This window comes from Pteropus alecto, unplaced genomic scaffold, assembly GCF_000325575.1.
Source record: "Pteropus alecto unplaced genomic scaffold, ASM32557v1 scaffold105, whole genome shotgun sequence".
In the NCBI taxonomy this organism is placed as follows: domain Eukaryota; kingdom Metazoa; phylum Chordata; class Mammalia; order Chiroptera; family Pteropodidae; genus Pteropus; species Pteropus alecto.
Window position 1 is genome coordinate 717,613 of NW_006436294.1, and position 24,975 is coordinate 742,587.

The 24,975-nt window shown below is 46.1% G+C and overlaps 1 protein-coding gene across 2 annotated transcripts in view; it reads right to left on the reverse strand.

The window, feature by feature from the left end:
* The window catches only part of ADCY8 (adenylate cyclase 8), a 159,260-nt gene that overhangs the window by 102,937 nt on the left and 31,348 nt on the right, over positions 1-24,975 (reverse strand). For both annotated transcript variants that reach the window (XM_006912922.1, XM_006912923.1), the window contains exons 3-4: positions 12,176-12,306; positions 5,918-6,029 (exon numbers count right to left, since the gene is read on the reverse strand). In XM_006912922.1, coding sequence (XP_006912984.1) covers positions 5,918-6,029; positions 12,176-12,306 — 243 coding nt within the window. The remainder of the gene's footprint in view (positions 1-5,917; positions 6,030-12,175; positions 12,307-24,975) is intronic.

Genomic DNA, 24,975 nt, shown 5'->3' on the forward strand with positions numbered 1-24,975 from the left:
ATCTGTGATCACAGGCAGACGATTTCCCCTTTTGGTTTCCTCGGAGAGATGGGTGGGACTGAGTGACCTCTGAGATGCCCTCTAGACCTGAAGCCCTAGGAGCCTAAGAGTCTATGGCTTCGTGGGTGAGGGGCCCTCCTCGGCGGAGCAGAGTCCAAGGACAGGAAGAGGGAAGCTGCCCACCGAGATGCCCTTGCATTGCCAAGCTGTCAAGGACTACGCTAGTTTACTAATCTCATCAGGAGTCAGGCCATTATGTTTGGGTAACAAATGAATGAAATCACTTTCCCAGTGAAAAACAGATATCAGACAAAGAAAAGAGCATCAGAACTGTGCTTCCTGCTCTGGATCAGATCTCCAGGGTCTTGCCAACCTTCCCAAGGGGGCGCGGATGCAATCTTCAGAACTCTGACAGCATGCTTCCCCAGATTATTTTTAGGAGCTTGCGGTTCCTGTCTGTTGGCTGCTTCGATGCAGCTAACTTTGCAAGAGAGCTGCTGGAGAGGTCTGGTCAATAAGGGCAGCTCAAAACCTTCAGCTGCTTCTGCTAAGACCTTGAGAGTGTTATGGCTGGAGGAACTAGGGATGCTAGGCCCACTGGTCCTGGCAGTTTTCAGATTTGTGGAGTCCATGGGGCAGTTATTAAAAAAAAAAAAAAATCAGAGGGCCTGAGGGACGGCTATAGGGTTCAATTTTGTAATTTTCCAAGGATGTCTGAAAAATTCTTCAACAAATAAAAATAACAACCCAACTACCATCAATTATCTGTACCACTTGATGAAAGAAAAAGCATTTTTGACACCAAAACCGTAAAAAGACATATTCCTAAAATAAAGGAAAGTTCTTTGCACTAAACAAAATTAACATTATAAAAACTCACTACATTCGAACCTTGAATAATGTGGGGATGAGGGATCCTGATCCCCCACACAGTTGAAAATCCACATATAACTTTTGACTACCTAAAAACTTAACTACGTACAATGGTCCTTTGGTAAGTGCAGGGGATTGTTCCAGAACCTCCTACGGAGACCAAAATCTGTGAATGCTCAAGCCCCTCATATGAAATTGTATAGAGCACACACACACAGTCAGCCCTCCACATCTGCATTCTCTCATATACGTATATATATGAAAGGCCTATCTATCTTCTCATCTGTCAAGTTCTGACATATATGAAAGGCCTATCTATCTTCTCATCTGTCAAGTTCTGTCAATTTACATACACATTTTTCTGATCAATTCCTGTGAGTTGTCAGATGACTTGACAGTAATAGCCAAACAAGTTCATTTTACCAGAAATTGCTTTGAAAAGTTCAGGTTGCTTTGAAAAAAAATATATTGAATAAGACAAATAAAATAGAGTGAGGGTCTTCTTACAAATTTTACTGCGTTAGTCTGAATATAATCCTTTTCCTACCACCTTGATGGCTTTGATATGATAAAAATATTGGAAAAATCCAGAGAATTTATAAAGCCATATACGGAGATAAAATTTTAGAGAGATATGTACCAAATTATCGAAGATGGTTATGTCATTGGGGAGGGGTAGAATTACGGGGGTATATATGTTATGTATCTTTGATGTTTGAATTTTACATAATGAACAAGCATTGTTTTTGTAATCAGGAAAAAAATCAATAAAAAATGAAAAGAGAAGACTCTCAGAACAAAAACATTAGTGCCATTAATATACTTCAAAAAGGTGTATTGGAAAACATGACAATTTTTACAGTATTTTATCTAACTGTGATTGCAGGAATGACACATGAATATAGTGTCCTAGTAAAAATGAAACTGTAGAGAAGTCCTTTTGGGTAGCCCCTCCCCTTCAGACACAGGAGCCCTTGGAACCTGGTCTCCTGCCCCCTCCTTGGAGGCTGCTATGCAGTCACATGCACATTTATGTTTGTATATCTGACTATTTTTCAAGCTCTTTAGTCACCAAGTTATCGCACCACGTTAGAGCTGAGACGCGTTTGTTTTCATGCAGCAACATGTCTCAAAATTCTATGTCAGTACAGAAATAGCACTCTCATCCTTTTTAATCTGTTGATTAGCTTCCCATTGTGTTCGATTTGTTCTTTATAACAATAATTTAGGTTCCTCCAGTTTTGTCAGTAATTTAAAAAAATGTTTAAGACATAACGAGGCCAATTGTATAACAATAAATAGGTTTTTTGTTTTACAATTTTAAAGTCTTCATAATATATATATTCTTCCTTCCTACTTTGGATGGGGAGGGACAGATAGATATTACTTCATTAAAAAAAAAAATCAAAGACCAAAAATTAACTGAAATTGGCTAAAGGCATTATCGAAGGTCAAAACACTCCACTCTGAACAGCCCGAATCAGAAGGGCACTGAGGAATTCAATCAGGCAGGGAGATCTTTAAGAGAAGGCTTTGAAGTTTTCCCTGCATTTTAATAATGCAGTGAGTGAACAAACAGGTTCAGTGTCTGGCATTTGCATGGGAGGTGGGTTCTCTCTGATGTGCAACACAGTGAAAATCTAAAGTAAAGAATCATGGCAAGGAGACAGAGACCACTATCAAAGCACAGAATTTGGGGGCTAAAAAATGCTAAAAGGGGCGAGTTCAACCTTCCTTTGATACAGAAGCATTGGCTGGGACTCTGTGAAGTGACTGCCTAGGATCGGGGAGGAGGGGCGGGGGGGCGGTGCCAAAAACATTTAAAGTAGGTTTTTTTCATTCCAAGGTGAGTGGAATCGTTTTCACTGTGAAGTTTCTCAAACTTTTCCACTGAAGTCCCCTAGAACACTAAATACTGATGCACCCGAGGCGGGGTTGAGGGAGAGGCAGACTGGGAGGTACCGAGCACTAACGGGTACTGACTACTTATCTTCAGCCAGGCTGTTAAGAGACACGTCATGTGTACTGTTTCATTTACCCCTCGTTACACTTCTGATAGGAAACTCAGACTGAGAGAAGGGATTTGCACAAGGAACATGCAGGTCCGGCCCATTCTTGAAGTCCCCTGACTATGACCCTTCAGGCTGTCCAGCACGGGAAAGAGCACGTCTCTGATATCTCGTCTTCGACCCCCCATAATGCCTGCTGCATCGCTCAGTGGTCGAGAGCAAGCCCCTGTTCTCAGTTGGCCTGGATCACCTACCGGTAATTCTAGGCAGATTTACTTATTTTAGCCTCAGTCACTTGGTCTGTAAAATGGGAGCAATAAGAACCTGCCTTGTGGGTTTGTTGTGAGAACTAAATTAGGTGAGCCAGGAAGAACATTCGCCACAGCGCATAACACACACCAGGCAGGTTACGGATGTTTAATGTTCTTATCGAAATGAATAGTAACTTTATCCCATCATATATCTGTGCTTCATTTGATATTCGTGTTCTTGTCTTTAAAATCGTTCGGTAAGACTCAGGCCCCAGAAAGCAGACTACAGTATCCTGCAGCCACTGGGGATCGATGAGCCATGTACCCGCCTCCTCCACCACGTGCATGGTGAAAAGCCAGGGCGAAAGGGCGAAGCCCACATTCCTTAAAAGGCCACACGCGCCCTCCAGAAGCGGTTCCTGCTTTCCGCTCCGAGCGCATTTCTCACCGCGGTCTCCCGTGCCCTTTAAGCTCTAGCAAACTTGAGTTTCTTACAGTTCCCCATTTTCAAACGTCCCTGCCTTTGCACCATGGCTCGGCGAGAAGGCGCTTTCTTGTCTAATCTGCTGCGTGGGAAGCACCTGCTCGTCCTCAAGGCCCAGCCTGCATCTGACATCTTCTCTGGATGCTGCCAGGTCACCATGCTGCCCCCTATTCTACCACCTCATCTTGCAGCTGACTGCTCTTTCCTTCGTCCACCAGGACCTCTGTGCTAGGATTGCTTGCCCCACACTGTCCTGCAAAATTCTGGACTTGACCTTCTCCCTTACCAGACTCTGAGCTTCTTGAGGACAGGGGCTGGTTTTGCCTTCCCAGGATCTTGCACGGTCCTTGGTACATGGTACATAGTCAACAAATGTTGCTTGACCACCTTGGATTAAATTTTACTTAGCAACCCTTTCCCTGGCTCTGTGGGGCTTACTGTGACACTAAGAATTGACCTTAGTCACATCTGTCAGTTCTCACTGGAGGGTCATTCTTGGTCATCTTAATGTCTTTGAGCAGAAATATTCCAAACCATAATATGAAGTAGATTGCCTATGCACAACTGGCACCAACCGCCACTGAAGCAACAATAGAAAGAAATGGTGGACATTCTTCCCCACCTCCAAATTCCCAGCTCCTTCATTAGGAGGAGACCTCTGTCTCTGCCCCTCTTCTGATCATGTCAGTGTCCTGTTGAATGGCCATGAGGTCGCTACAGGTGACTATGCGCGCTCTTGGGCAGGCCCTCGCCTGTCTGTGCAGCCCATCGTCATCTCTCCCTACCCCGCCCGTCTCCCTCCAGCAGAGCTAAATCTCTTCTAGTTTCTCCATACCTATGGGGTAGCACCTTCATTTTTATTCTCACCTCTGCATAGAACAACCTGCCCTGCCTTCTTCACTTTGCTAATTGGTATGTAATGTACCTAGAAAACGCTTACCCTTTTGATAAATGTGAGAAGTCATGCTCACATACACAGCAGTACATCGCCCCCCAAATCACTCTACCCCATGCTCTGTGCAATCAATTCACTCCCTCCACTGCCAGCTCCTGGCAAACGCTTATCTCTTTTCTATTCCTATAATTTTGCCTTTTCTAGAATGTCTTATAGATGGGCTCATAAAGTATTTAGCCTTTTGCATCTGGCTTTTTTACTTGGCACACTGTATCTGAGATATGATTCCGTTGTTGCATGCATCAGTGGTTTATTCTTTTTTACTGCTGAATAGTATTCCATTATATCTGTTTTTCTCATTTTTCAGGCTCAGCCTAAGAGCCGCTTTCTCCCGAAGTCTGCTCTGACCCAAGGGCTATGCGTCGTCTCTGTGTTCCCATAGCGCCCTAGGCTTACCTTAGCACACGGCACGCTGTGCATTGGTCGCGTGTTTATGTGTCCCTGACTAGACTTGACTCTAGGAAGGGAAAAGTGAAGTGTGCTTCGGTCATTCCCACACTCCCAGCCCACAGCACCAGGCCCTACCTCCAGAGGTGCTCAGATGCAAGTATGACTGGATCTCTTCTGTTGTGAGGCAGGCTTCAAGCGGGACATTTTGATACTCTAAAAAAGAACTCCCACTTGATGGGTCCTCGTGAACTCTCACAGCAGCCTGTGAACTTGGCACCGATATACATGCTTTACAAAGAAGGGAATTAAGGCATGCCTATTTGAACCCAAAGCCCACCCTAAACTACAGGGTGACTGTGATATTCCCCTGTAACTTGAGTGGCTTTAGGAATAGGAATCTGTGTTTTAATAGCAAATGTACATCTCTTTTAACCTGTCCTCTGTTTTAGCTCTGATCAGGCCAGTTGAAAATAAAGATGGTGTCTCACTGGCTAAAAACAAAACTCTTAAGTTAGGATAGACAAAATGGTGGTCCAGCAGATGACTGGTTCTTGAGAACAGGCTAATTCGTCCCAGATGGCTGGGGTTGGCTGGGAAACCGCAGGCAGCCATCGATGCGTGAGCAAACGCGGAGGCTGCAGCTGGATGGCACCTGGCCACGTGCAGGGGGAAATAAGGGTGCCAGAGTGGAAAGCGAATAAAAGGGATGTTGGTTTAATTGTCACTCAACCAGCTGGCCCTCAACTGGGAAAATTAATCCGACAAACCTCCCATCTGAGACCTGTAAATAACTAACATCGATCTCCAAAGTGTGTGAGGATCAAGGGTCCCCACCCGGAAACAGGATGAGAAGGGTAATGGCATCGGTGATGAAGGCTGAGTCCTTCTCTTCCCTAATTCCACATGCAGGCCCTCACTTCCGCGAAAGACTACGAGGGAATTAAATTCAACTCACGTGGGCCAGTCGATCAAATCTGGCAAAGAGCTCGTTGAGCATCCTGACCAGCTCCTGAGCGGACAAGGTCGTGGAGAGGTTGGTAAATCCTTTAACATCTGCAAAAAGAATACTAAACAACAGGGAAGGGATGCAATGGGGAGAAGGAGTATTAATATTTTAATCCATCCTGGGAGACACATCAACACCATGCAAAGAAACCAACCGTGGTCTGAGATTTTAGCTCTCACTGCCATGGGAGTCGGGGGTGGGGGGTGGTGGGAACGTGTCAGCATTTAACAAACATCTCAGCAGGGAGCATCCGCCCAGGAGGTCAGGAAGGAGGGCAGCAAACAGCCCTTTTTCCTGTGCTAAGCCGAGCAGTGTGGGCATTGCAAACGCATTCCAAAAGGAACAGGACGATTCATTGGGGAAAGCAAAATGAAGCTTTATAAATTATTTCTATATTTTCACAATGAACAGCAACTCAGATGCCATGAACACAGAATGAAATTGACATGGGGGGCGGGGGAGAAGACAAAACGTCATTATCGCCAGCCCGTTGTCATGCACTCTACCCCAAATGGCAGGCGAGTAGTGTTAGACATTTTTCAAAAATTATGGGAATAGGTCGCAAAGCTGGCAGACCTCAGGTAGAATAATTATCTAAAACTCTGACATTTACTAAGGATGTCAGTGAGGTGAGGTCTCATTCTATGTATATGGTTTGGCATAAGGGAAGAGGAAAGTACGGGAAGGGCAGTCCTTGAAAGCCTTCTAAAAGCGAGGCACCATATAAGCACCGTCTTTGGTGACCCATCCAGGCGCATAGTGGGGGAGGCATTGTTCTCTTCATTGTGAAGATGAGCAAACTCAAGCTCAGAGAGGGCAGGAGACTTGCCCAGCATTCCACTGGGAGCGCATGGCAGAGTTGTGAGATTGTCCATTACAATGCAATGGTTGAGAGAGATGGATTATTTGTTGACTGCCGCTAAAAGCATCCCCAACTGTGGACAAAAGCCAGAAACAGTAGCAGCAGCGCCACTGCAGAGTAGTTCCTGTGACTTGATACTGATCTATCTAAGAGTTCTATCTGTAGTAGCTCATTTATTCCTCACAACAGTCTATGAAGTAGGGCCATTATGATCACTCCCATTTTACAGAAAAGGAAATTGAGGCCTGAGTACTTGCCCATAGACATGAAAAGCTAGGATTTGGACCAGGCAGCCTGGCTCTAGAATCTATACTCTTTATCACTTCAGTACCTACAGGTGGGAAGTAGAAGAGCCCACTGATCATCTAGTCCCACCCACTCGTTTTGTAGATTCATCTCTCCAAAACTATTAATATCCATTTATCTGTGGCAAAAATGTTTCATTCATTTATTCATTCATTCGACAGCTCATTAACTGAATGACTATGATGTGCCAGGTGCTGGAGATACAGTGGTGAGCAGAAAGCACCACCTCAGCCCTTATGGAGAATGCAGCCTGCTGAAAGAAAAAATGGATTCTCTGAGAACACGGGTCGTAATTTCACACGTGCACGGTGTTCCGATACCATCGAATTCCTTGTGGTCTCCTGGAAGCACCACACCTGATGTACCTGTCTGTACGATGTCCCCCGCTCCGTGGCATAGCTTTCTTTCCTGTTGCTACCTATTGAAATCCTACTTGTCCTTCAAGATCCCATTATATGTTAAGACTCTACTCTTACGGAGACTTCCCCAGGCACAGCCAGTCACCCCTGCTCTAGCCTCGTGCCCAGCTCATGCTCCCTTCTGTCACGGTACATACTGCTCAAGAAATGACCATGTGAGGCTAAGAGTGCTCCATCGATTAGCTAGAGGACAGGCAGCAAGTCACCTCTGTGTCCCAACTTCCCAGCTCACGACGAGCCTCGTGACATGTTTGCTAAGTCAAGTCACCGGAAATCTGCAGAAGTGAGTGTGGTCATGGCTACCACCAGCATCTCCTAGGAGCTGGTTAGAAATGCAGAGCCCCCATCTCAGACTCTCTGGGTCAGAACCTGACTTAACGAGAGCCCCGGGTGATCCTGGGACACAATCGGGATGAAGAAGCACTGGCTTACGTCATCATCTTTGTGCAGTGAGAATCTGCTGAATAAAAGACCAGACAGAGAAGCCAGGGCCCCGTTTCTCACGGTGTTGCTCACTCTGCCACCCCAGGTGCTGGGCTCAAGGTCGGGCCTTTTGATTCTCGCTATAAATTTGTCACCTCCCAAGATATTCATCTTCAAATTTTTTCATCTTGGCATACATGCATTTTGGAATACACTGAAGAGACTATACTAATTTCCAACTCTAATTTGGTTATATAAGTTGTTTATTTGGCTAAAAATAAGTGGTATTACCCGTCATTCTGCAAATAGAGTTCTCAAGGAGGCTTTGGCAAAAACCGTCTAGAATTATGAGGAACCTGGGCCCTGTGTGTTCTTGTGAAAATTATTAACCTCTCTTGATATTAAAGCAAAGATCATTAAAACTACTCTGCAGGGTCACTGTAAGAAGATAACATAAATCACACCATGGTCCTCCATAAGGAGAAGGCATATAACTAACCCCTTGTGGAAAGTTTTGGGAATCAGAGTGTTTAATAGACGCCACACAGACAGATCTCTAAGGCCAGCAAGTTCTCTGGGCTCCTTTAACTGCATTTTGCTTGTACGTGAAACTCTTGTCTGCAGGGTGAATGTGGGGACTGCACATGTCGGCAGGGCTGGCTGAGAATCAACAGTGGGTGGACTGAGCAATGCTGGCGAAGGTGCAAATTCACACGGCACGGGCTGGGGCAAGAGGGAAGAGGAAGGGCTCTCTGGTGGAGGAACTGTTGGAGCCATGCCTCCCGTCACTGGCAAAGGCCTCCAAGCCGAGGACCCTGTGCCCCTCGTGTACCTAGCTGGGCTGCGTGATCAGCTCTCATAAAGTTGGGAATCTGAGCAGAAGTGATCCACGTTACTTCTGGGCTCAGGTGGTAAAGAAGTGGGTGGGCCTTCGCTGCCCTCTCCCTTCCAAGGGCTGAATGCCAAGAGCTCGACTACAGCTATACAGTGCAGGAGCCTCGGTCCCTGGGTCAGCCCCCCATCAGGGCTGTTAGCAGTGGACAGCTGTGTTAACGGCATCTATTAAGTATAAGTCATTGAATTGGGAGGTTGTTTGTTCGAGCAGATAGCATTACCCTGACTAATTACTCTAACTGATACAAGAGTATCTTAAATAGATGGGGGAAAATAGGAAAGAGAAATAGATTTGGGCAGATGGAACCGGAAACCCAGAAGGCTTCCAGTAAGAAGCCGAGTAGTCGGGGATCGATCTGGTGACACCTCACGCTTGTGCAGCTGAAATCAGCCTGAGTCCAAATGTTTTGACCATTTCCAACAGCTCGATTTTTGGATTAGGGAACCGAAACCCAGAAAGACGAAAGGGTGCAGCAACATCTCTAGGGGCTGCGGCTCACGGGACGCGTTCTGGGATGAGAACCCTGATCCGCCAGCTCCCCGGCCACTGGGCGCCCTGAGGCCCCCAATACACCACACACCGACAGGAGGCAGTGAGCTGTACGAAACATCACTAAGAGTTAGATATTTGTAGCAGACCGCTTTTGGGAAAGGTCACAAAACGACATGACAGAAAAACAACAGAGAAGAAAGAATGAGCCAGGTAGGTTGCCGTGAGGACACCGATGGGGTTGGAGGTGACCTCGGAGATGCCCCCTGCTCCGCAGGAGGTGTGCCCTGGGGGCTGAGGAGGAGCAGCCGGTCCAGCTTTGTTCTCAGCCAGGGGACAAGGACTGCTCTCCCCGGCTTTTTCCTTTTTCCATCTCTGGCCTTATTTTAGCACCCGGCAGCCTTGCAGTGGGCTGGAGAGGCCTCTCTGCCCCGTATGGAGTTCGTCTTCCAAACCCCCGTGGGAGCTGCTTCTGGGAGTGCTGGGGAGAGGCCCAGGGTGCAGGGTGTCTCCGTAGACTTTTCTCCTGTTAGAAACAGCTCCTTTGCCGGGAGCTGAGGCCGCTGAGAAGCGTGGGGCGGCAGACTAGATTTTCATTTAGTGCGTTGCGAACTTCCTGGCAAGGGTCCTGGAGCATCAGAACTCAATTTCATGGCTTAAAATAAGTGGGCAGGGTGGAGGGGGCCAGGAAGAATTTAGTTTTCCTGGACTCAGGGAAGCACCGAAAACTGATTAGTGCAGAAAGAAAGTTTCTAGAACTTAAGGGTCCCAAGTACGAAGGTGGGGGTGTGCATGCTTGTGTGATTTCTCCATTTTTTTCTCTGCGGTGACAGGCACTTTCATAATGTCATACGTATTTTTCCTATTTTTATATTGATATATATATCGCTGTCTGCTTTCAGTTGCACTGATTCCCCTGCCCAGTATGCCTTTCCTTCTTCCCTCGGCTGTGACTCGATTTCAAATAAGACAAATAAGAGTCATCTCCTCTAGGAAGGTCTCTACCCACCTCCACCCCCAAGCTCTCACCGTCTGCCCCCGTCTTCCTTCGTTGATGATCTCTTAGCAACCTCTGCTTACTTTACTAATAAGCCCCACCCTGTATTGTAATTTTAGGTACTGTCCGGAACCTGTGGTTCTAGAATTGTTATTGATGAGATCCCATTATCTGTGGGCCCAATGACCAGGTTTGGGGCGCATCTTTCACCACCGTTGTTGTCTGACAAAGGGCCTTGGCCGATTCAGGCGTCTAACCCCGTGGAGCTCAGCTCTCGGACGAGACCCAGAGGACGGCCTATCCTGATCTGCCTGCTAAAGGGTTGTGTTGGAATCACGCTCTCTGCTGGCCTCGCTCCCAAATGAGTGTGCCTGCCTGCCGGGCCTGGAGTCGCCAGAGATGCTGGTAAGTGGGGAGAGTTGTTCTTTCCTCCTCTCCTACCAAAGCTGGGAGAAAGCCACTAAGAAGGTACACGGACCTTTTTAGACCTAGTCAGTGTGTGGACTTCTCCCCCTCTCCCCTCATCTGGGAGATTTCTGCCCTATGATATTTGGGGGTGGGAGATACGGTTCTACTGTATAAGCTGAAAATGTCAGATATTTGCTTTCCGGTCACTTCTTGCAAACGATTGGGCTCAGCCAGTGGGCCACGTCTGCCCCAGGCTCTAAGTTGAGATGCAGAAGCAGGGGAGGAGAGAGTGGGGGCAGGACAAAGGCAGCCACATCCAGATCCTGGGGGCTGCAGGAGGCACTGTGGCGGTGACAGCTGGGATGGGGACAGGGTTGGTGGCACAAGCAATGGGTTCTTCAGCAACAGTGGAAGCAGGGTCCTCACGGGTCTCGTGCTCTGCTGTGATTTTGCTTATGCTTCTAGCTTCATTCTGGCCCATTTCTTGAGCTTTCCTCTTTGTCCTTCACCAATCACTCTAAGAGACACCATGTGGCCTCTGAGTACATTTCTTTCAAATCAGCCAACATCGGGTTCTTTTTTTCTTGCCGCTAGAAAACACGTCTGAAATAATATGCCTTGTGCTCTACTATATGCTTACTCTGTCCTATATATCTTCACTCACTGTGAGGTAGCTATTAAAATGACCATTTTACAAAAAAAAAAAAAAGATCCTGAAATTCAGGTAGGTAAGTTTCCCAAGGTCACACACAAGGAATAGGTAGAATGGGGTTCTAAAGCTGGTCTGCCTCACTACTGATTTTCAGTACATACTACATTGTCTAGTGCAGTGCTGGGCCCAGAGAGAACACTGATGACTGGATGAATAGATGGAAGAATAGATGAATGGACGGATGGGTGGGTTGGTGGAGGGGTGGATGGATGGATGGACGGATGGAGAGGTGGATGGGTGAGTGAATGAATGGATCGAGATGGGTGGGTGGGTGGGCAGATGGATGGATGGGTACATAAATGAGATGGATGGATGGATGAGTGAATGAGTGGATGGAGAGATGAGGAATAGAAGGCAGAGAGACCTATGCGATCATCCCTGAGGCCTCCAGATCACATTCTGGGATTATTTTTCCAGTCACAGTGTAAAAAGCTTTTGACCTTCCCACTTAAAATGTAAAAGCAGGCGAGTCCACTGTAAAGGAACCAAGCAGTAAGTCAACTAGCGAACATAATTGCATTGCTCTGACATTCTTCTCGAGCCTCAGGGTAGACATGCAGAACTCTGATGAATAACCATTAGTTAATAAATTAATCAACCACACGAAGAGCAGCACCGATGTTCAGGCGAACGGGGGCCGCGGCCAGGCTCACACGGACCACACGGAGACCGGGGCGGGGGTGTCGCGTGCCTCACCTGACGTTCTCATAGCGATGGATGTAGATCCGATGGAACTGGTGCTGTGGGTGCTCGTCCTCCACGTTGGTCATGTCGTTGATCATTTCCAGGACGACAAACCGGGGGAGCACGGACAGCACGAGCCGCTCCTGGGGAAAAGCAACGGAGAGGGACAGGTTTGTTAGGGGGACCAGATCGATGGGCGGACAGCGTGGAAGCCATGGGGCTCTTGGCTGGATTCCCTGAGGAACTGCTAATTTCATACCGTTTTAGGAAATGACGAATCTCTATCTGCTGCTTGTTAGTTGCCAGGCACTGTGCCGGTGTTGAGTGTACAGTGCTGAACCACATGGTTGGGGGGGGGGGTCCTACCGTTATGGGGCTTACATTCTAATAGGGGGTACAGACATTAAATGTCACACAGTTACACAATGTAACAAGCGCCATGAAAGAACGGATCATGATCAGAGAGTACAATGGTTGATGACATGATTCAAATCAAGGTCAGGAGCGACCTTTCTAAGGGACTGATGACATTTAAACTGAGACCTGAAAGTCTGAAATGAGCCAGCCCAGTACAGTGCAAGGAACTAGCAAGTACAAACGTCCGGAGGCAAAGACGCGCAATGGTGTGGCCAGGAGGTGGTGACAGAGAGCACGGGGACAAGCAATGTGGTTGGAGGTAGCGATGGATCTTGTAGGCCTGAGTAAGATGTTAGCGTTTAATTGCAACGACACCTGGAAGCCATTAAGTGGTACTACACTACACAGAGGAGTGACCTAAACTGACTTAGATTGTAAAAGACCACCCTGGCTGTGGTTCGGAGAATGAATTGCGGGGAAGGGGCCAAGGGTAGAGGCAGAGAGACCAGTTGGGGTTGGGGAAGCTCCTGCAGTGGCTGATGTGGGGTAAGATCTTCGGGACCGTCAACCAACTGAGATGGCAGGAGAGAAAGAGAGCATGGCTACGGCGATGGCTGCGTCTCGCGTTTGGTTGATGGAGAGAGCGTGCTATGTTTATTGAAAGAGGGGACATACAAGAGAAACCAGGTCTACGAGGCACTAGCTCTTTATCGAGAGAGGAGGAAGTGAGATGCGCGTAGCCTGAAAGTAGGGACCTAACACTTGGCAGGATAATATTCTTCCACTGTGATTGACACGGTAGATAAAAAAAAAAAAAAAAGCAAACAAAATAGCCGGTCGACTAGCAACATGAATTACATCCTAAAAAGGCCAAGTGTTGTGGAAACTGGGCAAAAATCTGGCTCCTTGGCTATTTAATTTGCTCTAGTATGGGATGGAGCTTAAAACAGATGCATTCTAATTATCATAGTTTCTCACATATTCATAACTGATTATGGATCTTGAGTATTATCACCACCCATTCTTTCATTTGTTCTTCCCCAAACCCCCCAAATAAGCAGGCACAGATAACTATTTTCATTGAATGGACAGACCGAGTCTAGGAGAGATTAAATGACTTGCATGCCCTGAATGGTTACCAAGTTGCAGTGCCAGGATGCGATTCTTTATCGTGTTATGTCTCAGTGGGATTCTTGGTGAGATGGGAAAAGCCATGGGTTTTGAGTCTGATGTGACTCTGGATCCCACCTTTATTACTTAACAGCAAGGTAGCTTTAGGTGAGCTACCTCATCTCTGTGCCTTATGTCCCTCATTTGGCAAAGAGCTGTGATATCATCTACTCCAAAGGGCTGCTGTAAGAATTCAATGAAATAAAATATGTAAGGGGCCTGGTGTTAACTTCCTGCCTCCTCTCTGCTCTACTAAACCGTGTTCTCTTACAAAGGGCTTTGTTAATGAAGTGCCCACTGCGCCTCATATGATGAGGCTCTTTCCTCTCTTGAAAGCTGTCTCATTGTGAGACTGATGCTTCTTGCAAACACCCCAGCATCATGTCCATTTCATGTCCATTTGTGCTGTTCGTCAGCTTTCCAGGTACCTGTGGCCCTGCTCACACAATCACTGCTGAATGGGAGTGGGTGCCTATCATGGCTTTGTGGGGCACTTGGTGTCTGAAAATAGTAGGTGCTAACTAAATGTTTACTAAGCAAACACATGGACACATCAAAGAAACAGACTGTGTCCAGCTCATGAGTGTATGTCCTATGTCCTACGGTGGCCAACAGAGTCCCTGGGATGGGATAATTATTCGTTAAATACATTCTTGAAGTGGCAATGCACTTTCCATCCTCAAGTATTACATCGATGCTTTTAAATAAAATTCTTTTTACAAAATAAAATTGTAATACCAAAATTCTTCAGCACTCGGGCATGCCAGTCCCCCAGCCAGTCCTGCTACTGGCAACTGCCCCGATTTCTCTCTTTGCAGAGCATTTTCTACGAGACATAGGAGTTTGCCTGGAGTCTGCTTCTAAAAGCCCATTTCAGCACTTTTGTTTCCCTCAGATTTGTTGACTCCTTGAGAAACATCATTCAAATCCCCTGAAAACACAATCTAAAAGCAAATGGGAATGTTTGTTCCTTAATGCAATTCTCCCACTCCTGCTGAGGCACAATAAATGACTTTCCAGCTCAGGGGGTCAGAGGTGTAAGAATCTCTCCCGGAGCCAGACTGTGGCCCTGGTGGCCTCTGTGCTCCCATTGGGCACATCTTTTCTCCTGGGCTTTTTCCATTTGCATGAAAAGGGAGCCCGGGTTGATTCAAAGTGGCTCCTGTCTGGTTTTCCTCTCGTCTCATATAACACACTCTATTCATGGCATCAAAATGGCTTCATGGGCATCAATTGCTACAGTGCACCCTGAGAGGAAGTCAAGGTGAAAACACTGAGGGGTGAGAGATCTTTATTTTATGCAAACGCTTGTAGAGGAGAAGAGAGAGGGGGCCCACTCTGGGCTTCTGAATGGCTCTGGGAAGAACTGGCCAGTCTCCAGCTCCTGCAGACTGAGAGGCCTCTGATTAACCTCTCTCTGCAGTGAAGGTCCAGGCGCCGGTGCGTGACTTGTTCTGGGGTTATCAACAATAGCTTGTTTTCATTGATCACTCACTGTGTAGCACGCCATGCGCTTCGCCTATGGTATCTGATCGAAACGTCGCATTAATCACAGGAGGTGGGAAGTTGCGATTTTCACCCCGTTTTACGTCTGAGGATACTGAGATTCGAAGAGGGTCGGTGGAACGGGGCAGCCTACGTCGTGCGTGTGGGGAGTGCACAGGGGAGACCAGCGGCCGTTTTGAGGAGATTCTTGCTCAGTTCAACATGTCTGCATAAAAACTCTATTTGGGTCAAACATCCAGTCCTGTCTAAGGTGCATGGTCAGTGGTACAGGGTGACAATCAAGAGCATGACCATTACTGAGGTGACAGTTACGAGGAGGGCGTGCTGTGTGCAGAGAGAAGGAAGTCCCAGAAAAGTGGGGGACTTGGCAGGAAACGAACGTGGACAATACAGTAGCGAATGCATGCGTGTGGGAGGACCATGTGCGTAAAAGGGAAACCTACACATGGTCCCTTCCCCAGGGGTCTGGCGCCAAGGGGAGGGACACAGAGCAGGAAACCTGAAGAGATGGGAAGTGGGGGAAGGGCAGTATCACATGGCTGGTGGTCCCGTGCGTTTCCTCCTTCCTTCGTTTGCTCAGTCATTGCCAAATGCCTACTGTGTGCCAGGAGCCTCCTGTGCACAAGGCCAGCCAAGGCCCCGGCTCCTTCACAGATGATGGCTTGGATCCTGCCACTTAGCTATGTGACCTTAGGCAAGGAACCCAGCCTCTCTGAGCCTCCTTTTCATCACCTGTAAAATGATAACAATAGCCCCCTTATGACATCACTGTCAGGACCCAGTGAGGTATGTCTTTTCAACACACATAGCAGCAGTGGCATACCACATGTACGTGGTGAGTGGTCTGTACCAGCTGCTGGCAATAAGGAGGATTTAAAACGATAATAAAAGGACCAAAAAGACTAAAAGTTGTTCTGCCTTTTACAATCACCTTTCACTGGCAGTTTTGAACAATGTCAATGATGAAATACTCCTCTCTACTCCCTAAGAGATGACTTAGCAGAGAGCCTGGCCTATAGCACACCCCCTTCCCACGCTATTAGCTCTCTGAATGTGGAATGGTCCATGATAATGGTCATGCACGCCTGTGTCATCATCTTACCCTAAGGAAGGCTTAGCTCACTCGTGCCACCTTTAGTTGAGGTCTGACATATGAACAATGTTAGCATTAAGAAATAAAAAAGGAAGGCCCTTTTCCCTGCTTTTGGTAATAAAATGATAAACCAAGGGCAAGATGACACTTGGCAAGATGTTAAGCTCTCCCGAAAGGAATTTAGTCAAATGCGAGGAATAAAGAACATTTTCGCTGAGCCCAGAAGACATGAGGCATCAAATCTGCTAAGCGGCCTCTCTCGAAAATTCTTTTTTAAACACTTCTATGGCTTGAGGATTTCAGAGTCTTTTTAGAGAGTGCTCCGAGGTTCTTGCATATAAGTTTTCCTACTTTTCTAAGACACAGAAAATACTACTGAGCTTTGCGCCATTTTCAATAGAAAGCCTATAAGTCGGACATCACCATCGGGGGAGATGAGTTTGAGGTTTTATTTGTCATGTGCTCACTAATTTGTCTGGTTGTGGGAAAGTTACTTTATATCTCCAAATCTGAGTTTTCTTAGGTATAAAAGGCAGACCTCGAACCAACCCTGTCCTGCACGCCTGCAAGATTTAGAATGTGAAGGTTAGGCTGAGGCTATTTTTCCAGCAACTTTTGCTTTTTTTTTTTTTTTGCTGGCAATCACAGGTATAGAGATATCAGTTTTCAAAATAACAGCCTTCTGGTGTCCAATCACAAGATTTATGGCTATTCAGAGAGTGGCCATTGTGTATTTGGCTGGCAGGCCTGGGAGGTGGCATAGCTCTGGCACTAACAGCTGTGGCAGTGGTGCTTTCCTGGTTTCTGCCCTTCACAGAGAATGAGAAGCTGGTCCACCAGGTCTGCAGAAGGGACATCGATGTCCTAAGAGAAGATTTAACCCACCTCCAAGGCCAATGGACGAGACAAGTCCTCGTTCCATGGCGGCAGGGGTGAGGGGAGCAGGAAGGCATTTTACAGTTTTATCAACACTCAAAAATCCTTTCTAAAAGTCATCAGGCCCACAGAGATGTGTGCCCTGGAAGTCCTTCTGACTACATATCTGCGAATGTCACCCTCACACATCTTTCTCCCGTTCTACCGCCCACCGAAAGAGCATGTACACTTCGTTCTATTTGACTATTCAACTCAATTTCCTTCAGTAAACAGTAATCATGCTGATCCGTGCCAGGCTCTCAGGGTGTTCTCGGTGCTAAATAAGACTCCAGCCCTGACGAACACCCGGCCTGTGGAGGATGCCAGCGCAGGAGCATCCTTACAGTTTAATTCAATAAGCTCTGTTACAGAAACAAGACCCTGACACTTTGGGGATACTAGTAGTGACATGGGGGGGCCTAGTGGAGAAGTGGGGCCCGATGGTGCCTGTCCCTCAGTCATACCGAGGCGTTTATTTCAAATAAGTCTCACAATGATTCAATGAGGTGGGTTGGCTTATTCCAACTTAACAGGTAAGAAGACTGAGGAACATGTAGTTCCATTCCTGGCCCAGGTTCCCACAGCTGGTAATAACGTGCAGAGGTGGCGTCAAAACCAGGTCTGTCTGACTCTACTTCAGACAAAGCAATTAAATGGAAACACAGTAGGCATTTTCTCAGAAATAAATGTTTCAATGAAATTCTACCACTGAGAAAAATTAGTAGTCACAGGTGGACTTGGCTTTGGACAATTCTCAGGTGCATTTGCTTCAATTCTGATAAACTTCTTTCATACCACAGTAACTTCAAAACCTGTTAGAATAATATCCTGTCATCAGTGAAGAGGGATGGGGCCTAGGTTATAAGAGCTACCAAGTGTTGCTTCGATATTCTAAAAAGCCACACATCTTTGGACAACTACAAATCTTGGTTGGAGGAAAGACCACCACATTGTGAGGCTTTTTTTTTCCCCCCAAGAAAAATATTTGGACAGACATGGTAGAACAAGTAAATTTTGAACTGGCATCCATGTCTGAAAACAGGTAACCACTTGGGTTTTCACAAGGTGAAGGCATCAGTCCAAAAGGTGTGGAGAGGGAGAGAACATTCTGTCTGTTCCGAGGGGGCAGGGACAGTGGCCCGATGCAGGTTCTGTGGTCCTGGGACTTAAATAACTGGAGGGATCCTCGTTGAGAAAACCATCACGAAGCATAGCTGCAAACTAGCTAGGGCCTTGGAGGACCTGGAAGAGAGGGCCCTGAAGCTTACATTCTATCAGCTTCAGCGTAAGTCTGCTTTTGAGCAGGCGAACTATCTTTCTCACTGTAAATCATGGATGGTGCCAGCACCTTGGAGCACTGCCTGACCTGTGGCTGCCTGTGGACAGACAACACAAATCATTTCCTATTTCAAATATTAATATGCAGCTGTTTCCGTAGGTACCTGATTATAATTATGCCACAATACATGTTTCAGAATGCTATCTAGTATCTTTTTTAAAATTAACTTATAACATTTTTACATCCATCCAATGAAACTTTAAAAACATTAAATTTATGTTTTATCTTGATATGAAACAGAACTTTTCACATTTATTCAAGAATATCATATTTTTATAGCAATTAGAGTAGGTCTAACTTGAAAGATTGATTAAAATTCAGATGATTCCCTTGCTTGCGGCATTATCAGGAGATCATTTAAAAATAATAAAAATGATAATAACTTATATCTGCAGTATGTGTACAGTTAAAAAAGTACCTTAATGTGTACTAGCCCATTGAATGGTCAAAAGAATCCTGGAAGGTAGGAATTAGTAAAATGATTTTACAACCTGAGACTTGAAGCAATTTGCTCAAGGCCAGCAAATGCAGGACAGCAAGCCACATATCCTGCTTCTGCTGTGTCTCAAATAGCATGCCTGCCTAGGCTAGGCCACAGCTCTTAAGAAAGAAACTGGGTAAGAGGCTGGAGGACATAGCAGAGGTGGTGTGGCTGCTGGCTCCTTAGCTGCTCACCTCCACAAATCGCTTGCAGAATTCACACAGGTCGGGCGCCGGCCCCCGTGGCCTCTGCATCCCCCTCCTCCCAGCCTATAAAAACAATAGCTGGTGAGATGATCACTTTTCACTCCCGTATTTAATTATGTCAGTTTTCTGCTTGTGAGAAGAACAAGTATCAAACATTCCTCATTTACATTTGAAAAGCAGAAAATACCATAATCGGTAGGGCTTACCTGAAAAATACACGCAATACTCATTCATTCATTTGTTCTCTTTTAGTATTTCGATCGACAAATCCCTCTGCTACCCCTGAGGGGTACCCTCTGCTACCCCTCACCCCAGCTCCCCTTACAACATAAAGTGTAAATTAGTTGTCTTTGATTTGCCCATCTTTTCACACTCCAAACAGCTCAGTTTTTTTCTCTCTCTTTGTACTTAAAATCAACTCAGTCTCTGGTCTGAGAATTTTGTTCTCTGTGGAATATATTAGTTTATGATTAAATCAAATGCTTAAGAAAGAGCAGACAACTAAGAAAGACAACTCTACTACCGACGACAGACCTTCCTGGGTCCTTACTACGTGTCAAGCTCTGTACATGACTCATCTCATTTTGTTCTCACAACTCATGAGGTAGATGTGTCCGTTATTGATAATCGCAGATGTGGAAACCGAGGCGCAGAGAGGTTAGGTAGTTGTCCCAAAGGCACACAGTGAGTGTCAGTGCCTGGAGGTGAACCCAGGCATCTGGATCCATGAATCAGTGAGTTCTGAGCTCTAGGCTCTGTGCTATGGAGGCTGACTTAGGATTCGTCCTTTTTTGGGGGTACAGAGGATCGCCTGGGGCTGAGTCTCATGCCACAGTCTTTTCCAGTCTTTGTGTAATCGATTGTGGGTCATCACCACTGCCCATTTCTACATCTGACAAACTGTTAACTGGCAAACGCACATGTACTAAGGTATGAGCGAGTGGCAGGCACTGCTCTCTGCCCTGGCCAGAGCAGGGGATGAGCTTCACTTTGCCTTCACCATGCATGCAGTCTCGTTGGCAGAGAGACTGAGAATGACTGTGATTAAATATTAATGATATTACAATAGAAGTCAGCCCAGGGCACCACCTGTCTCTTGCATGTTCCGAAGAGACACTAGGACAATAGATGTGAAAAATAAAATGCTCTGAGCTGTTGGAGAGTCAGGAGGTGTAAAGATAAAATATTTACATCTTGGTGATTAACCAAATGCAAACTCTTTTGGACAATGGGAATGAAGAAGGAGGAATGGATGGCATAGGGAGTCCAACAGGAAAACCTAGCATCCAACTGACTAAGCAGAGAAGGAAAATTCTTCGTCAACATTTGTCAGTAATATTCTCATATTTGGGGAAGGGGCCTTGTGGAAATGGCTCCTTAATTCGATCATTATTTTATTCATTTGATACAATATTACTGAATCTCTAATACCAGGTTAGATGTTATAGGGGGGTGGTAGAGAAACATGAGCCCTCTTTTGATCAAGAAGCTTGCAATCTAGTGGAGAGATATATAACATACCACATGTATATATAAGATAAGTTAGAAAGTGTTAAGCTTGCCAAACTCCAGTCTATTATTTAAAAAATTCCATCTAAAAAATCTCATTTTATTTTTATTTCTGGGCTTGGTCTACATTCTATGTCCTATAATGTAGTAACCTGATTGAATAGTGATAATACATTTGTTACTATTAAAGCTCTGAAGAGGACTCTGAGAAAAAGCCAGTTAATGTGGAATTTTGCTTGGATTTTGGTGACTTAGCTGAGACCTAAATAATGCAGGCAAATCGACCAAGTGTGTTGGGTGGCCCCTGGATCAAGCTGTGCCTGAAGCCTGTGAGGAATGGAACTCACTAAGTCTAAAGCTGGTTTGGCAGGAGGAGAAGACCCTTTGGGACATGGTCTTCCGGAGTTCTTATCAGCTTCTCGCACTTGGTGGGCAGGTAGGTGCAAAACTGGAATCTTTAGAATAGTTGGGAGGAGCCAGGAGGGCCTAAGAACCCCACGCGAGAAAGCAAAGGGAACTTCCTGGAAACGCCCACTACCCATGGACTGGCCCAGCTCTCCTGCTGCTGCTGGCTGCCAGCAGTCCTCGGAGCTCCCTGGCTTAGAGATCTCTCCACTCTAGTCTCCGCCTCTTTCATCACATGGCATCCGCCCCCTGGGCTTCTTCTGTCTGTCTCTGTGTTTCTTCTTGCCTTGAGAGCAGAGTCCTCAGCCTGTCTCAACTCTGTAGGCTCTGACCGCTAATCAGGAGTAGTTCCAGTGTTTTTAAAAGAAAATTTGGATTCTTTTGATTTTTTTTCATAAATAACGTTTAAAACAGCATTGCATCATAGTAGCCCTTAACTGAATCAATATGTTGCCTTCCCGATGGAGATTCCAACGTGTGAAATGTTCATAATTAGCTGGCCGCTGTCTCGCCCCTTCCATGTCTGTTCCATCAGTTACGTCATATCTTTACCAGGAGGCAGCAGTTTTCGTCTTCAAATCCGCTTGTATTGGTTGTATTTGCTGCTGCTGTAACCAAATCTAATTGAGTATGGTGTAAACGATGAAATATGAGTGTGGAACGAAAGCAAGCTTTTGTTTCTTTGAAAAATATGTTAAGTGCTTTGTAAATATTCAGAATTTCCTTCTAAAAATTGCTTTCAAAGTGGGTATGGGCAGGATTTGCAAAAGATTAGAAACAAACAAACAGAATGGTTCTGTATTCAGATGGGTTTAAAAGTATTTTTTGAACTATTTGTACTCTCTTATTTTGAGTGTGGTTTATGTAAAATAGAGGATACAGAATTCCCAGAAATGGACCCATTCACAAATCCAGCCAAAATATGCTATTTTAGGCATGGATCATTTTTTTTTTTTTAAATACATATTTATTTCACCCCTGTTCTATTCTGCTATCACTTTGGAAATGTGCCTTGAGCTAGGTGCAGGCAACGAGCACGCCCTCCCTTCAGCACTTTCTAGTTGGGCTGCATAGATTTCTAATTCCTATTCCCTTAGTCAAAACTTCCTGGACAGATTTATGAGATAAAAGGCCCCCACTTGGCTCTTGGGCTGCTGGTGGCTTCCCCAGGCTGGAGTAAAGGCTTGAGGGCAGTGATGGGGATCCATTTCTTCTATCTAAACTGCCTCGGGAAATGTTAATTGTATGTAAATGAGCACGGGGTGATGGCTTCTCTTGGAATCAGGGGGAAATTAGTGCTGCTCAGGAGGCCAAATCCGAATAAGAATACAAACAGCAAGAAGGAAACCGTGGTTACTGGAATCGGCATGTGTTCTGCTTTAAAACTCAAGATATGGCTCAGGTGGTTCAAAAGTTCGAGGGCCAACCTTGGTCTCAGACACTCCTCTTTATTGCTCGATTTCCTCAGAGCACCTTTGAGATGCAGAAGGTTTTCATTTTGACGGATGAAAGAACCAAGATTCAGAGTTTAAGTGACATACCCAAGGTCACTCAGGCGTCCAGTTGGCAATCAAACCTGGGTTTGTTCTCCTTCAAAGCTTTCACTACTCCCACCATGCCAGAAAATGCAAAGAGCGTGCCGGAAAGATTGCAAGGAACCAGGCAGCCAGAGAGAATGCAAGAGTTCGCGGTCCACCCACATGGGGTAAACACAAGGCTGGGGGTGAAGTCAGCTGCCACAGGAGGGTCGCAGGCCAGTAGCACTGGGCCTCTGCTCACTGCCCTAAATCTCACCAGCAGTTAGAGGGAATCAGAGTGCCAACCACAATACCAGGCAGAGTGTGAAAAACCCGCGTCGACTAAAAATGTCTGAGTGCCAAAGAAAAAGAAATAGCTCTTGACTGGAAACAGTAGACGAGGCTTCCTGGAGGAGGAACATCTGAGCATCAGACTGGGGCGTTAGTGAGATTTTCACAGAAATAGCCCTAACATTTGTAGAGTTCTTTACAGTTGAAATAACACTTCTTCAGGCATTATGCTATTTGTCTCTCAGAACACGCCCATGGGTTAGGGCAAGAATGATCACTTCCAATTGAGAGATGAAGAAACTCACGTACAAACGGGTTCGACAGCTTGCCGAGAGTCACACCAGCGAGTTGGAAATTGCCATGGGCCAACCATTAGGGCAGCACTGTCCCATAGAAATATAATGTGAGTCACCTATGGAATTAAAAAATTCCCAGTGCACACATTAAAAAAAAAATGAAAAGAAACGGTTGAAATTCAAGTCAACAGTACGTTCTATTTAGCCAAATATACCCCAACTATTGTCATTTCAACGAGTGCTCAACATGTAACCGACTTGTAAAGAGATGCTCTGCATTCCTTTTTCGGTATTGTCTGCATTTTGTACTCACAGTGCATCTCAGTTTAGACGAGGCACATTTCAGGTGCTCCATCTCCATGTGTGCCTAGTGGCTACTGCACTGGACAGAGTAAAATTGTCCTGACCCCTAGTCTTTCTGCTCTACTGAACAGCCTCACAGATAGAATGGAGAGAGATGGGAGTGGGGCCTCTTAGGCAAACGGAACAATGGGAGCATGTAATTCAGGGTCTTAGGAGGACACAATTGGTACTCCAAAGGAGTACTGGAAAAGAGTTTAATGAAAAGTGAAGGAAGCCAACAATGGATGGTAAGGCACCTAAAAGGGTAGGAAGAGAAGATCTACAAATACCAGTGGAACCTGGCAGATCCTGTAGCTGCTGCCTGACAGGAGCTATGGCCTTTGGTCCAGAAATGCAGCCACTGCCATTCCACAGCCTGGCAGGGTAGGAGATTTGCTCTCCAATCTTCTAATCTCCATCCAGCGCCTCCACTGGCCAATCCCAAGCCGAAGCTAGAGGGCAATGAGCCTGTTGATACATCCATAACATTGAGCCTCCTGTGGGGCATGGAGAAAGGCAGAGGAGAGGAACAGAGACGGGATCTGAAGGGTGCGCAGGGGACAACCAGCAAGCGATCAAAGGCGCAGAAGTGGAGGGTGCGTTTGCTGGTCCGGGTGAGCGATGGAGGTAGCAAGCGACAGGATTGAAAAGTCACGCTGGAGCCAGGTAGTGGATGGGCTGTAACGCCAGGGACTGAGAGCGGTTTGCATTTTATGGGCAGTAGCAATCCATGGGAAGGCTTTAGTGTGAGGTCTCTTCGAATCAAAACTGGGCACTAAGAAGATGGCCCCGACAGGTGTTACACTCTGCGCTGGGGTTTTGAGATGCGAATTACATGCCTCACCTTTCAAATGAGAAATAGATATGGGAAGTATATGGGAATCAAGACCAGTTACTTCATTACTGGCAAAGAAAAGGCGACTGTGGATACAAAATGAGAGAGCCTCTGGTTCATGCCTCCTTTCTGTACTGGGTTCAGCTCTCCAGCCGGAGAGGGCAGCTGGGCCACTGTGAGGCTCGCTGCCTCGGTGGGCTCCCTGCTGGAGGAGAGGATCCACATTTTTACCCCACAAAAAGTCTAAGGCAATGACTACATTACCCTAGATGGGGAGGGGCAAGAATAGACGGAGAGAAAACAGTGGCTCATACTCTGTACACTCATCCTTGAGGTCTGATATGGGTGTAGAGTCTCCTACTTCACAAAGAAAATGGGAAAAAGCAAAACACGGCTTCTTTTTCAAAAGGAATATTTTAGGGTTAAGTGACTCTGGGTGGCTAGACCAATTCACACTAGTTAGAAAGTGGTGAGCACCAGTCAGAAAGCTATTTTGTGGGAGGGTTTAAACGGTGTTAGAAAAAGAAAGATAGGGACAGTTAGTACGCAT